The sequence below is a fragment of the Eumetopias jubatus genome, unplaced genomic scaffold, assembly GCF_037043125.1.
Source record: "Eumetopias jubatus isolate StellerSeaLion01/CBP00866 unplaced genomic scaffold, mEumJub1_p1.0 scaffold_8, whole genome shotgun sequence".
NCBI classification, from domain to species: domain Eukaryota; kingdom Metazoa; phylum Chordata; class Mammalia; order Carnivora; family Otariidae; genus Eumetopias; species Eumetopias jubatus.
Window position 1 is genome coordinate 112180511 of NW_028274814.1, and position 16166 is coordinate 112196676.

At 42.2% G+C, this 16166-nt stretch overlaps 1 protein-coding gene across 4 annotated transcripts in view; it reads right to left on the minus strand.

The window, feature by feature from the left end:
- POC1B (POC1 centriolar protein B) overlaps window positions 1-14235 on the minus strand; it is a 95418-nt gene extending 81183 nt beyond the window's left edge. For 2 of the 4 annotated variants that reach the window (XM_028105423.2, XM_028105422.2), the window contains exons 1-2: window positions 14171-14235; window positions 13430-13514 (exon numbers count right to left, since the gene is read on the minus strand). In XM_028105423.2, the coding sequence (XP_027961224.2) occupies window positions 13430-13514; window positions 14171-14185 (100 nt within the window). In that variant the 5' untranslated portion in view covers window positions 14186-14235. Of the gene's footprint in view, window positions 1-7362; window positions 12771-13429; window positions 13515-14170 lie in introns of those variants that run through there. The other 2 variants (XM_088025283.1, XM_028105424.2) reach the window with 2 other exon arrangements.
- Between the last annotated feature and the right edge of the window lie 1931 nt (window positions 14236-16166).

Sequence of the window (16166 nt, forward strand, 5' to 3'; positions counted from 1 at the left end):
TTGTGTGTTTCCCTCCTTGCAGGGGTCATCACAGCTTTGCACTCTCTGTTGTTTAATGCCTGAATACAGTTGCCTTGTATATTTTGTCTCATTTTACAGTTGTTTTCAGGCAGGTGGGCAATTTTGGTTACCAATTACCCTGTCCTGATTGGAGACGGAAGGATGCCTTCTTCTTTTTAATAGCCACATAGTATTCTATTGTGTAGCTACACCTTAACTTATTTAACCAGTCTACCCTATTTAGGTTGTGTACAGTCTTGCCCTTTCACAAATGATGCCGTACTGTACATGTGTCATTTATGATGTGTGCAAGTACATCACTGGGATCAATTCCTTAAAGAATTATAAATGGGTCAAAGAGTGCATGTTTTTAAACTTACAAAAAGGTCTGTGATCACAATATAGTATCTTTCACAACTTTATACATTTGGATTATATCCCCCTTGGGCTTTTCCATCCCATATTCAAGAGAGTCCCAATAATTCAGGTCGCCTTCATATAGAAATTCTTGAATCTTTCAACTATTTCAGAGTTCCTTCTATATATTTTGGACCCTGATTATGTCCCACTTGTACTTCACTATCAGAAGTAAACTCAGATTTCTAGTTTGAGGGCACCACGATTTTGTACTTTCTGTTGCATTTCCAGGTTCGTGCTTGTCTTTGGGTCACAAAAGAAACTCCAGGCTGCCTTCTTCAAGGAAAAATAAACAAGGACATCTTCTAAGGAAATCTGTAAGAAGGAGTTTTCTATAACTATTTTTAAGAAAAGAAAAAAAATATAATTCCCAAGCATACACATCTATAAACTCTGATAAGAGAAGGCGGCCCAATAAAAAGATAATATTCTAATCTTCACTAGATAAACTTTAATACCTATCTAATACTTTCAGAATTAGTTTGTGATCTCCAAGCACTGTGTAATAATATAAATAAATGATGGCACTAACTGAACATTCCTCTGCCCTGAATGAGGGACTATTTAATCATGTTTTCCTTCTTGCTGACACTAAGTAATTATCTTACTAGTGTAGACATGGTCTAAAAGGAGCTGTGGGTGCTTTAAAAATAATCTTTAGTAATGACAATCTGGGGAAACTTAATTTAACTTATTCAAATTCCCTATCTCTATGAGGATGGACAATTATAACAACATGCACCTTTACTGAGTTGTTACTATGGGCCAAGCACTTTTAAAGACTTCATAAGCATTATTTTATTTAATCATCACAACGAGGCAGGTAAATATAATTAACCTCCTTGTACAGATGAGGAAAGAAATAAAGCTTAGCAAGGTTAGGTAATTTGCCCAAGGTCACGGAGGCAGAAAGTAATGGGAGTCCATTTTTAACCCAATTCTATCAGACTCCAAAGCCTGAGCATTTAACCAATAACAGACTATCTCCATTAGAATCACTAGGAACCTTATTTAAAATGTGTAATTCCAGGGGCACCTGGGTGACTCAGTCAGTAAGCGTCCAACTCTTGGTTTTGGCTCAGGTCACGATCTCAGGGTTGTGAGATCGAGCCCCAAAGTGGGCTCTGTGCTCAGTGCAGTCTACTTGAGGTTCCCTCCCTCCCCCTCTCGTGTACGCTCTCCCTCTCTTTAAAATAAATATATAAATAAAATATTTTTTTAAATGTGTATTTCCAGCAAATTAAGCATTCTCTGGGGTGAGACCAAGGAAGTCTGATGTACATCAAAACTAGAGAAATATGGCACTCTGCTACTGCCTCTCAGTGCATATACTAGATCACTTTAGCACTACAGAGTAATTTTTTGAACTAGAACAGTAGGAGAAACTTTAACAAAGCTACTACACAGGTTGCCATCAAGAACCATAATAGGAAAAATATTTATGGCAAACTTTTACTATGGTTTCACCATGAGGAAAACAACTTAAAAATTCCAAATTTCATTCTGGTCCTATTTGAAAGAAAAGAAAAAAGAAAAGAAAAAAAGAGGAAGGAAAGGAAAGGAAAGGAAAGGAAAGGAAAGGAAAGGAAAGAGGAAAGGAAAGAGGAAAGGAAAGGAAAGGAAAAGAAACGAAACGAAACGAAACTTGTTCATCATCATTTATTCTACAAACAGCCCAAAGGCTAAATAGGGATTGAGTCAATGACAGGATAACCTTGAAAGAAAAAAAGGGGGGGAAGTGACAACTTCAATGTTAAAATTATATAAATTTAAATCAAAACTTCTAAAATGCAACTCAGATTCTACAAACCACGTGACAGTACTTTTAAACTCTCCTAATGTTTAAATAAACTTGAGTGCTGCCCTTTGGGAAGGTAGCCTAATGGAAAAAATGTGGCTCCAGAATCAGACTGCAAACCAGGCCCAGCCAGGCTATAGAGCTTCAGCAAAGTCACTGAACCTTCAAAAGGGATGGAAACACTTCACCGGTTACTGTTTCTTCCCATTCCCCTGTCCTCTGATCCTTCCCAACCCACCCTGTGAAACCCAAGAGCCCAACACCTTCTAAAAGGTTATCAAGTATAAATCTACCACACTTTATGCTCTATTTCCTCCAGTCATGACCAGAAGTTGAAGCCTTGAGCCCCTCTGGTCATCAATCACATGTACTCACTCCCATAATGCTCTGAATGTCCCCTTAGCTGACCCTAACACCTATGCCTTCTCTCCTTTCCAAAAGTTACCACTCAGCCAGAGGAACACCCACTAGATGATCTCCCTTATACTTACCTCCTCCTCCCTGAAAGTCCCTTCTTCTCAACCACTTATGTTTGACTTTGCTTGGGAACCCCAAGTTTCCTGAAACCCTCTCAAGTGACAATCATTTTCTCTTTCACATTTCACCTACCCCAGGTCACAGTTTTCTTCTCCAACTCCTGATATTATTAGTTCATTCCAAAGATATCTCACCCCTACAACACATAAGGCATTGTGGCAAGGGCAGGGAAAGTCCTAAGTAACAAAATAGGCAAAATCTCTAAATGGGGAGCTTACTTACATTCAGATGAAGAGGAGGAAAACAAGTCAACAATAAGCAAACATATTTTAAACTGTGCTAACAGATATGAAAGATAAGTCAGGGAGTCATAATAAGAATTCTGTGTGGGGGTAGAATACTTAATTCAGATGAAGTTATCAGTAGCATTTTAAGTAGAGGCATCAAGGACAAGAAGGAGCCAGCCAAGCAGAGTGAAAAGTGAAGGGCCTTTCAGACCAAGGGAATAACCAAGACTCTCCAAAGCCCTCTACTTCCATGCTTCCTCAGCGACTCATTCAGTGGCCCCACCCCAAAGTTCAGTGACTTTGCTGAAGCTCTATAGCCTGGCTGGGCCTGGTTTGCAGTCTGATTCTGGAGCCACATCTTGTCTTCGGCAGAACCTGAACATTTCCCAGATCATGAATCAAAAGCCATCATCCTCTGACAACCTGCAGAGGCTCTCTTCATTTCTCCCTCCGATTTCTAATCTTCATTTCTCTCCTTATCCAATTGATAATCCCTCTCTTACACATATATTCAACCCCTTAACCCTCCCTCCTTCCTTTAAATTTCCTCAGCCAAGTCCCAATCACTCTGCCTTTTCTGGGACTATATCTGTACCAGCGAAAAGGGCTAGACACACCCCCAAACAGATTGGAAACACTGTAAAATCAGAACCACTAATTTCACAAGGATCTTCCATACTGTCCAGCAGTGCTTAATTCTGCAATAGTCCCCTCCCCACTCTCCTAATGACGTGGAGCCTGATGTGGGACTCGATCTCACGACCCTGAGAGCATGACCTGAGCCAAAATCAAGAGTCAGACACTTGATCGACTGAGCCACCCAGGTGCCCCTGCTAATGACTATGTAATATCTTCTCCTCTCAATTCAACAATTCTACCCCACCCTGGACCTTGGCTTTCATGATACCCTACTGTCATGGTTTTTTCCCTATCTTTCTGATTATCCCTTCTTAGATTCTTTTGCCATTTCTTCTTCTGGTCTAGAGGTTGGAGATCTTTAGGAGTCAGTCTTGGGCCATTTGCCCTCATTGTTCTATGTTCTTCCCAGGTGATCTCAAATATTCCCATGACTTTGCTAAAATCAAAAACAAATGGAGACCAGCCTTGAAAATTCCCTGAGCAGACAAAACCTATTTAGTCATACAAAGATTAATTTAGCTTATTTTGTAAAACTAACTTGACCTGGGTCATTTCTTGCTTATGTCCCTGGAAATCATAAGAAAACTGTTTCCCAAGGTAACTGCTGACCAACACCCTATCATTTAAGACAATTCTAATATTACAAACAATCAGTGTAAAGAATAAAGTCACTGCTTTCTTACAGTAAAAGCTGCTTTATAACATATCTCTGAGCCTCATTCCATGTTTTGAGTTACTCCCAGTTTGCAAACTGTCTTTATGGCATGCACACAATAAACTTTTACTAATTACTATTTCAGGGACTGCTTGGTGTTACTTGTTATTTCTGAATTTTTGACAACTTTAAATACCATCTTTATGCTAAGAACCCCCACATTTCTCTCTTTCCCAGATCACCACGCTAGTTTGAAGACCACCATCATCTCCTGTTGTTATTACTAAAATAGCTTCTAACTGATTTCTCTACTAATAGTCCAGTCTCCACATAGTGGCCACAAGGATCTTTTTGAGGTATAAATCATATCATGCCATTCCCTTACTTAAAACCCCTCAACAACTTTTCACAACTCTCAGAACAAAATCCTAAAACATGGCCTCTGTCTTAGTTTTCTGTGGCTGCCATAACAAATTGCCACAAACTTAGAGGCTTAAAACAAAGGAAATTTTCTTGTATAGTTCTGAAGGCCAGAAGTACAAAATCAAGGTGTTGGCAGGAATCTCTCTGAAGTTCTAAAGTGGATTCCATTCCTTGCCTCTTCCAATGTCTGAGGCCTCCAGAAGCTCTTTGGTTCATGGCTGCATGACTCCAATTCCTGCCTCTGGCTTCATATGGCCTTCTCCTCTTATTTCCTCTGTGTCTCTCATAAGAACACTTGTCATTGGATTCAAGGCTCACCAAGATAATCCAGGATGATCTCTTTTAGGGATCCTTAACTTAATTACATCTGGAAAGAACTTTTTTTTTTTCCCCAAATAAGGTTACATTTACAGGTTTCAGGGACATGTTTGAAGTGCCACCATTGGACCCACTCTAGCCTCCAAGACCTTACCTAAACTGCCTCTGCTTTCCCCTGCAAACTCATCTCCCAAAGCTCTCTTCCTTTGTTTACAGGTTCTAGCCCTTCTGGTCCTTTTTTTTAAGTAAGTTTGTTTGTATATGTATGTATGCATGTACGTATGTAAGTATGTATGTAATCTCTACACCCAATGCCAGGCTTGAACTCATGACCCTGAGATCAAGAGTCATATGCTCTTCCAAATGAGCCAGCCAGGCACCTCTGGCCTTCTTCTATTTCTTTGATCAAGGACAAGTTCTTTCCCACCCTTGGTTTTTGCATATGCTATTCTCTCTCCAGTCTTTGTCTAGCTAGCTCCTCCTTTAGGTCTTGAGTTAAATCTAACTTCTACAAAGGAGTGTCTCTTAACCCCATAAACTGATGTTGCCACTGTTCTTCCTCAAAGCACTCTTCCTTTTCTTCATACCATGCACTTCTTTTCCTGTTTCAGGTTGTACTTGCACATGATTTCTGTGTTTCCTAGTTAAAATCTGTCTCTATCATCGGACTGTGAATTCTTCATACCCCCTGAAAAAGCATACACACATGTTTTGTTCACCTCTGTATGTATACCCAGAGCATAAGCCAGCATCTGGTACACAGTAGCATTAACTAAATAAAGGAGGACTAAATAAATAGAGGACCTCCCATTTCCCCCTTTGAACAAGATTAGATACATGCAAATAAGAGGGTTAGAATAGTGACCGGACAGCCAAGGACACCCCTGGCCTGCAGTAGACAACTCTCCCAGGCCAGCCTGAGAAAATGATTGAGCTTGGCACAAAAGGAAAAGTAGTGTCTGATTAACAGCAAGTTGTAAAGACCTGTCTACTCTTCAGTTCTGCCATGGACAACTATTCAATTCAGGAACTCATTTCACCTTTTATAATAATCCCTACTTCCTGTTCAAAAAAGTTGATTGAGGTTTCTCTGAAATCTCAGGAAAAAATTCCAATACAAACTGATTTCTACTCACAGCCTAATTCACATATATATCTTGCTTTCTTAATTCTGCTAAATTACAAAATGACTCAAGTATTAATAAATCCTGCTGGCCTGTTTTAAAGTCTAATAGGCACAGAGGGACATAGAAATCTTTTCTGGGATACATGAAATTCTCCAGCCTCTTCTTTTCCCCTAAAGTTGTCTTTATTTAAAAAATAATTGAGATGTAATTCAAATACCATAAATTCACCCTTTTATAGTGTATAATTCAGTGTTTTACCCAAAGTTGTACAACCATTGTCACTATGTAATTCCAGAACATTCTCATCACACCCCTGCCCACAAAAAAAGAAACAAACAAACAAACAAAAAACCACACCATCCCCATTAGCAAGCATTCTCTACTCCTCCCTCCCCCAACCCCTGGCAAACCCTATGTACTATCTCTATGATTTTCCCAGTCTTTTTTCACTTTCATGAAATTGAAACAGAGATAAAATGATTTGTACAGGGTTGCCGTCACTTAGACAGCAAGATCATAACATACGTATTTATAGTAACACTTTAAACTATATGTAAAAAAAAAAAAACACCAAAAGGTCAGTAAAAATATGTTTATCTCAACTATACGTATCCTAAATGTGGCTATAAGACATCTGATGTCTTAAAATAGTGAATCCCCACTATTCACTTAGAATAGTGATTCCCAGGCTGTGTCTCAGGCTGGGGAGAGGCAGGGGTGTAGGGCATTAGGCAGAATCACTAAGGAGGAAGAGAGACATGATTGGTGGACAGGAAATGTACTTAGGATGGGGTGATGCAGAGAGAAGGTTAAGGGAAATATGAGGCTATGTGGTTTATAAAATAGACATATTTCTTTTTAGCCTAGGGTTTTGAAATTGGTGTTAATGTGCCCAGACGCTCACCTGCTTCCTTTTTATAGTGCCCCCAATGGGTCCCAGAACTCCAGGATCATTTCCTGTTTGTTTACAAGTAGTTAACGCATGTATTAATAGTGCTAACACCGCTTTGGAATGCTTGTTGGTTAATGACACCTTGCAAAATAATGCAGGAACTTTGACTTTTTAATATTCTGTCTGTATTTCAAACAAACAAAATAATTACAAGCTTAACTCACCTGTTACCATCAACAAATGTGTACACAGAAACAATGACCCCATAGACTAAAATTATTAGAATCCATTTGCAAAAATAATTAGCCACACATTTTATTTTATGTCTTAATCAATATTGCAAAAACCATTAACAAAAGGAAAAAAAAAGGATGGAAACTGCTCATCACAAAGGAAAAAAATTCATTGTTCAAAAGATTAATATGAACCTCAATATTCTTTATGCTCATTTAAAAATATTATTAAAACAGCAATTTAAAGGGACAAACAAGTCAAAATTAAATATTTTATTAATTAAAACTGAGATCCTAAAACCACTAAGACTCTACAACTTAAAAATAACCTCTTGTCTTCAACCTAGAAAAGTTTGATTTGCCAACATACAATGAATACGCAGGAGCCTACCCCTGGGGGAGTAAACAGATTTTCTTATACAAATAAGCTTATACAAATAAGTTATTCTGAGTTACAGAGATCCTGCAGATGACTAGGTTATCATTTGTTTAAAAGACGACTGCTAGAACAAACTGAGGGTGCTGGAGTGGTGGGGGGTGGGAGGGATGGGGTGGCTGGTGATAGACAGTGGGGAGGGTATGTGCTATGGTGAGTGCTGTGAATTGTGAAAGACTGTTGAATCACAGATCTGTACTTCTGAAACAAGTAATGCAATATATGTTAAAAAAAAAAAAAGAAGAAGATAGCAGGAGGGGAAGAATGAAGGGGAGTAAGTCGGAGGGGGAGACGAACCATGAGAGACGATGGACTCTGAAAAACAAACTGAGGGTTCTAGAGGGGAGGGGCGTGGGAGGATGGGTTAGCCTGGTGATGGGTATTAAGGAGGGCACGTTCTGCATGGAGCACTGGGTGTTATGCACAAACAATGAATCATGGAACACTACATCAAAAACTAATGATGTAATGTATGGTGATTAACATAATAACAAAAAAATGGAAAAAAAAGACGACTGCTAGAAATGCCTATTTAGACAATCTACTCATAGAACTGGACACTAAATGACAGTAACCGTTGAAAATGGAAACCTCTTGTCTACCAAATATTTTACTGAAACTGTTTTTAGTATGTAAAGTAACTTAAAAGATCAACTCTTCATTGTCTACAGCAGAAGAGAGCTTTGGTACCAATAAATTGGAATTAGGGAATCAAAATAAATTTTGTTTGTAATTTTATAGTATGTTTTTGAAATCAAATTGGAAATGCCTAAAGATGAAAATATGAAAGTCTCATTCTTCTGTTACATACACCATCAGGAGGAATGAACAACTAGACACTTTCAAGTTATTGATATAAATAAAGCACTATCCTAAAACTCCTTCCAAAAAGATTAATGGGTCACAGCCTGCAATTTTGGCAATAGATAAACAATTAAGTATTTTGCTTTTCAGTGCCCCCCCCCCTTCACCTTTGGACAGGAGCAGCAAGACACTGGAATAAAAGTAATTCCAATAAGTACTTCCAGAATACATCAATTTTAGTTTTTCCATTTGATAGGGGGTTAACAAGAACAAAAAAAACAAAAAGAGAAAGGGTAATTTAAATTAAAAAGTAGACCAGGCAAGAGGAGAGGGTGGGTTTAGAACAACTGCTATCAAACAACCATTTTTGCAAAATTCAGAGTATTCTTAAAAATCCTTCTTAAATTACACCCATGGCCATGTACATTGCACATGAAATTTGGACAATTCTTTGAAAAACTTTAAGGTTGCTAAGTAACTTAATGAAAGGTATTAACACATTTTCATTTTAAGAAGCAAAAGAGAAATAAAATATTCAAGATACATAGCACTTTTACTTTTTAAAACGGTGATCCTAAAAGCTTTTCTTAAATTCACATTCTGCAAAGTTCCTTCTCTCCCGTCATCATGTACACACTGAAAACACCTTTACTTATGAGTACTGTCATCTAATTCTCTATGGAGTATGCATTTTTCATAAATCTAGACCAAAGTGAACTAATTGAGATTTAATTCTAAATTCAGCCTATGATCTCTGGATATAGCATTGAAATAAAACTAGTAAACATACTTTTTTCTTAAAAAAAAAAGTATGCTTTTGCTCAGATAATTAGTTTTGGTAGATAATATTTATATTCTTAGCCCAAAAGATTACTTTTAGAGTTTGAAGAGTAAAGCTAAAAACAAAAATTGGTTCAACAATTGTCAAAATAAAATGAATACAAACATTGACCACAACTTTCCACTCAATCCAAACTAAACCACTTCAGTTGGGCTCAGCTCACTTAATTATTTTTTAAGGATTTATTTATTTATTTGAGAAAGAGAAAGAGTGGAGGGAGGGGCAGAGGGAGAGAGAATCTCAAGAAGACTCCCCACTTAGTGCAGAGCCCAATGTGGGGCTTGATCCCATGACCCCTGAGATCATGACCTGAGCTGAAACCAAGAGTTGGACACTTAACCGACTGAGCCCCCCAGGCGACCCTCACTTAATTTAAAACTGTCCCTCTTTTCCAGCTTCATAACTGAACTGAATGTTGTTCAACCACATTATCTGTGTTAAAAGTGAAGATATAAAAAGTGTTATAAAGACTGCAAGAGTGATTGTAATTTGTGATCAAAACATTTCAGAGCTGGAAGGAATCTTTGAGAGCTAATCCAGCACCCATATTTACAGATGAGAAAACTGAGGCCAGAACAGTCTGTTGGTCAAAGGACAGGACCAAAATCACATTCCATGGCTGAGCCTTTCATTCATTCATCATCCATCCATCCAGCCACCCATTAACCCACTTAATGAAAGCTGCCTAAGTACCAGGCTGATGCTAGGTGCTGATAACAGGCTGCAAGGTGGCATTCACCAGTGCCCAGACAGTCTTTTTCCTTGTTTTAAGGTAAATCCTTAAATGTCCTAATCAGGAAGACTCCTAGAAAAATCCCACAGCCTTCGTAGCATGGGGCCCACTTTCAGTTTCACACATTTCAGTAAACGCAGTTGGGTTTAACTTCAGAGAGCCAACAACTGTGTTTACTTTAAACGACTAAGCATTAACAAAGGAAGCACAGTATTGTGAATGAGTCCCTCTCCAGTACATTCATAACTTAAGGAAGTGCAATCAGAAAATGCCCCCCCACACACAAAAAAAGAGTTCACAGAGAGGACAGCTTACAAAATCAGAGCAATATGAGGTATCAATACAAATCAGTGAAGTCTAATAGCTCAAGTTCACCAAGTGTGGAATGTAAATATCTCCCCATTTCATCAGATGTGGGTATGCTTTTCTGAGATGTCTCCACGTTAAAAAGACCTCCAAATTCATATTCAAACTAATGACCTCTTCCAATGAAACATACATCTAAACCAGGCCTCTTTCCTTCAGATCAACTTTCTTTGATTTCTAGTTGATTAAAGGAAAATCAAAATAAAAAAAAAAAACACCTAAAATTTAATGTGCTGGCTAAAAGAAATTCAAATCCTATATACAATCAAAATAGCAATAGCTCCAACCGCACATTTATGAGTTCTGTTTTTAAAGGGATGGGTAGTGAACTTACCCATCAACATAACTCATCCCTCACTCTGCTTGGACTTTTACATTCTGTAATATTAAGTCTGGCACTTAAACGTTTTGTGTATCTCAATTCACAGTCAACTTCTTTAAGGAGAAGAAACCATATTGACAAAGCTCTTAAATAAGACAACCCATCAGTAAGGCACTTTGAGAGATTAAACAGCAACTCTCTACGCACCCACTTTTAGTGTCCTATACCAAAATGGAACACAGCTCTCACAGAGCTCTTGCAGATGACCAGTGGGTGATTTCTGATAAAATAAAATCTTCACTGACGTTCTTTACCGGCTCTTTGACTTTCTTGAAGCTCTTGTCAGCTCAGGAAGAAGGTGCTGTTGTGCTCCTCTATTTCTCAAACTTCCAGATTTGGTTTTTATCTAGAGCATCACAAGTTCTCATTTGAACATCAGGTCGACCCTCAGGTGTCCGAAAAGCACTAAGACACAGCCCCGAGAGTGGATGAAAAATGGTTCCATCTTCTTTAAAATGCCAAATAATGTTTGCTGGGATAGGGAATCCATCTTTTGGACAATTTTGCATTCCCACATATTTTTTTTGCTCAGGAACCTCTGCACATAATTCTGTCACAGAGTTAAACCTTATTTCTTTGTTTGAAGTATATTCAAAGAATTGATTGCCTCCTTGACCATGGCATCCAAACAGGGAAAGGTTAGCACCTGTGGGATTGTTGTCAGGAGAATTATAATCTAAACATTCAGAAGAGATTCCCATACTGCGAACAGCTCCATGCCAACCAGGCCTATCCTCTGGAACGTGTAAATTAGAAAACACATTTTTCAAATACCAGTCAAAACTCTGGCACTTCAGCCGTTCTCGTAGTAATTTTCTTTCAGAAATATCACCATAAGCTTCTTTCCTTGCTGGAGGGTTTCGATTGTAGAAATGCTCTTTGTACTCGTCCATCCACACTTCCGCTGCTCGAGCAGTATTCTGTAGGAAATTGGGTCTAGCATATGGTGCCCGCTTGGGGAATACATGGCCCACGTGGGAACACGGGTGGATCTCCAATTTACCACCACACTGCCACACCCTAAAAGACAGCTCAAGGTTTTCACCTCCCCACACTTCCATTCCAGTGTCATATGTTCCAAGGTACTGAAAGTATTTCTTGCTGACAGCAAACAGTCCTCCAGCCATGGTGGGCGATCTGATTGGGTCAATTCTCGATTTCCGTCTGTCCCTTTCATGTTTGGGGACAGAATGCCACTGGAAGGTTAAGCGCCAGTCAAATCCACCAATCATGGGCTCCCCCGTCTGCATATAGAATTCAAAAGTATTCCAATCAATGGTGTCTATAACAGGACAAACAATTGCCGTCTCATCGTTACCAATTCTTTCCAAAAGTGGTTCTAACCAACCAGAATTACACTCACAGTGACAATCCAGGAAAGTGAGGACATCCCCAGTGGCAAAAGTGGCCCCAATCAGGCGGGCTCTAACCAGCCCCTCCCGCTTATTTGTTCTAATCAAGCGCACTCTATCAAGAGTGCTGATGTAAGTTTCAAGCTGTGTCTTCAAATAAACTCTGTCACTCAAGTCATCCACTAAGATGATCTCCTTCAAAAGGACCGCAGGAGAAGTTTCTAAAACACTGTGGATGGTGCGGAGCAAAGTCGACCAGGCTTCATTATAGAAAGCAATGATAACAGAGGTGGTGGGAAGTCTCCTATAATTAAACTTCTTGGATTTACATTCATACATTCTTTTATCCTCTATGTGGCGATGCAGGGAAATCCTGTCACTGAGATAAATATTAATGGCATATCTCTCAATAAGTTCTTCTTGCTGCTTCAATTCACCCTCGCTGAGCTGGAGTTTGCCGGCTTTTCCCCACTCCCCAAGTGCATGGGAGTCGGCAGGGGGCTTCTTGTAGAGCGGTTGAGACAAATCCTCTGCCTTTTCCCAGGGGTCTGAAAGCTGTTTTGGTCCCCGCTCCCTGGCAAGGTCGGCTGCTGGGGAGGCATGCAAAGTGGAGACCGAGAGTTCCACCAAGATATAGGCCACTGTTAAAACCGCCAGCAACAGGCAGCTTTTGCCTGCCCAGGTCCACCTCACGGCCATCCGGATCCTCATGGCCAGGGCGCAAACGCGGCCACCCGAGTCACCACGCAGGAGAAGGGCTGCGGATCCGCAGATTTGAGTTCCTGGCTCAGGTAGGAGCGAACTTCCGAGCGGGTCCCTTCTTTGACGCAAACGCTCGGCTCCCTTCCAGCCACAGGGGCTTCCAGGGGTGACCTGAGACCCCTCAGTCCTTGGCCTCCGGCACAGCCCCAACTCCTCTCTCCCCGCTTCCTCCTGCTCTTTTCACAACTTTTCACAAACTCTCTCGCCAGCACCCCACCCTCCCTGGGCCGAGGACAAACCCCTCCCCTTCCCACTCACTCCTCCTGGTGGTTAGTTCGCGAAAGTCGTCGGCCAGGCCCAGGCTGTAGGCGACTCTGCGGGGCTGGGATGGGGGCGCCGGGACCGACACGACCAACGTGCCCGAGTCTCCCGCCGCTCTCAAACTCCACCCAGGTCCTCAGTGGTTCTCCCGCGGCCCAGTGTGGACAAGAGGCAAGGTTTCCGACCAGTCGAGCATTGGCCTCATCACAAAAAGAGTAACACTTACCAAGTTGTTTGCCGTTGGGACTAAAGTCCACGGAGGTGATCGCAGCTTTGTGGCCCTTAAAATATCGCTCCAGAGCGGGGTCCTCCTGGGAAGGAAAGTTGTCAAGTTTTGCAAGCAGGTGCAGACCTCGGACGCGGGGGTTCCGGGATCAGCCCGGTCTCCTTCCCCGGAGCCGGGCCTGGGAATGGCCACACTGGCGGCGAGCCTGCGGGGCAGGGGTGTCCTGCGCGAGCACACGCCCGCACCCCTGCCGAGGGACGCCGGGCGCCGGCTTCCCGCGCAGAACCCGCAAAACCCGCCATGCGCGCTTCCCAGAATCACGTGCGCCCGCGGGGCCCCCTGGGCAACTCATTTGAATGCACGTTCCCGGGCCCCGGCCGCTGGCTCGGAGTCACAGGTGCGAGGCGGGGCCCCGGCTTTGGTACTTTTTAAAAACCTGCCAGGTGATTCTGACGCAGGCCCTCCACGGAAACCCTCAGAGAATTCTGGGGGCCATGGTGCTGCCCCGGCTCGGTCCGGGGCTCCGGGACGCGGGGAGAAGCGCCCGGGATCTGGCCAGAAGTCGGCCCCAGTAGCAGAGAGTGAGACGTGGACACCCCGGGGCGAGGGGCGAGGGGCTAGCGGCTCAGGACCCGGCTGCGGACGCCGGCCTCCATCTCCTGCCAGGTGCGAGCGCGGCCCGGACCTGGCGCCGCAGCCCGCGGCACCAGCTCCGGGGAGGCGCCCCCAGCCCCTCCTTACCAGGGCGGAGGCCATGGGAGGCGCAGTCGGCGCCGGGCTCCAGCCGGCGGGGGGATCCGGGGGAAGGGAGGGGACGGGGTAGGAAGGGGGGACCGTGCGGCGCCCGGAACCGTCTGCCCAGAGCGGCGGCGCCTCCCGGTCACTACAACAACGGCGGCCCAGTCAAACCCCGCGCTCCAGTCGTGGCCAGTCGAGCCCCGAGGCGTCGCCGGCGCCGGAGGGATCCGGGCCGCAGGCGGCAGGCAAGCGGGACGCCTCGGGGTCAGGTGTGACCCGAAAGCCAATGTTTACTAACACTCGCGCTCCCCGCGGCTTGAAACTGTGAAGTAGGGCAGTCACCGGGATGGAAATGAGACCGATGGGAGGAAGGGTAAGGAGTCTATGATCGATGCAATCGAAGTTCTATTACACGTTAAAGAGACAGCGCCCAGAAATTTGAAGAGGGTTCCCCAACCGCTTAACGACGGGGGAAGGGAGTTTTGATCTGAAGTTGGGCAGCTTGATAGTTATTAAATATACGCACAGGAACTAAACTTCTGGAGGACACATTTTAATTTATTTAATCACTGATTTTCACACAATAACGCTTCGCGATGTAAATATAGATGCTGGATAAACCGAACGAACGAATGAATGTTGTGCATCCACTTCATGTTTTTCTGTTATGTGTTTCTATTCTCTGCTCATTAGCGTTTGCTTTAGAGCAGCAAACTTACACGGCAGCATGTTTAAAGTCTGTAGGAAGCCTTGGAAAGAAACTTTTTGTTTTTGTTTAAATTATTAGGCCACATAGTAACTATAGACCCTTGTACAGCAGGCTTTGTTACACGTAATGTCATCTGCGCTTCGGCAACACTATGAAGTTGATAGAGTGACAAGATATTACCAACGTTTACAAATTATAAACTTGATTCCTAGATATTTTACACATAATTGTCAAAGATCCCAGAGTCACATCTTCCAATTCTAAGTCCGTATCCTTTTTTACCCTACCCCAAAGCATGAAGGACTCAGCTGAAAATTACATATAAGATAAACGTTATTGGCAGCAAAAAATGACATTAATGGACGACACCTGGTAAGATATGTGTTCGATGTAGATGAAAGGTATAGTGCACACCTTAATTGCAGGTGCTCTCATTGTCTAGTGATAGAATTTAGTTTCAGTAAATACTGTACATAGCAATTAAGCAGATAGGAAATACCTTTAGATTTCAGTATTAGTTCAACCCAACTATAAGTTTGTTGACTGTCTCCTGTTTGGCTCTGTGGGGTACAAAGGTGACAGATATTCTCACTGCCCTCAAGAACTCAACAGCCTATGTTTCTGAGTTTCATATTTTAGCATGCAAAATGATAATTTAGGGGACCCCATTCCCAGAGATGCTGATTCAACATGTATAGGGTGGGATCAGGGCCCTACAGATGTGATAAGGGAGTCTTAAGTTGTGTACATTGTGAAACATTGCTCTAGTCTAGGAGGTCATGTATCAAGAGTGTTTTTTTAAAGATTTATTTATTTATTTTGAGAGAGTGAGAATGAGAGAGAGAGAGAGTACATGAGAGCGGGGAGGGTCAGAGGGAGAAGCAGGCCCCTCGCCGAGCAGGGAGCCCAATGCAGGACTCGATCCCTGGACTCCAAGATCATGACCTGAGCCAAAGGCAGTCACTTAACCAACTGAGCCACGCAGGCGCCCTCATGTATCAAGAGTGTTAATACCAGCAACTTATCAACAAACTGTGGCAAAAATCTAAGCTTTGCTACTTATTCCCAGTCTAGGTTTGACTTAAAAAAAAAAAGAGAGAGAGAGAGACATACTTAAAAGTGATGCTGGATGCTGGTTTGAATGTAAAATGTAGCTCTGGGGAAAACAATTGGGCAGTTCCTCAATAAGTTAACTCCTAGGTTTATACAGAAAAGTATTAAAAGCAGGGACTAGAACAGATATTTGTACACCAAGGTTCATAGCACTATTATTCACAACAGTCAAAAAGT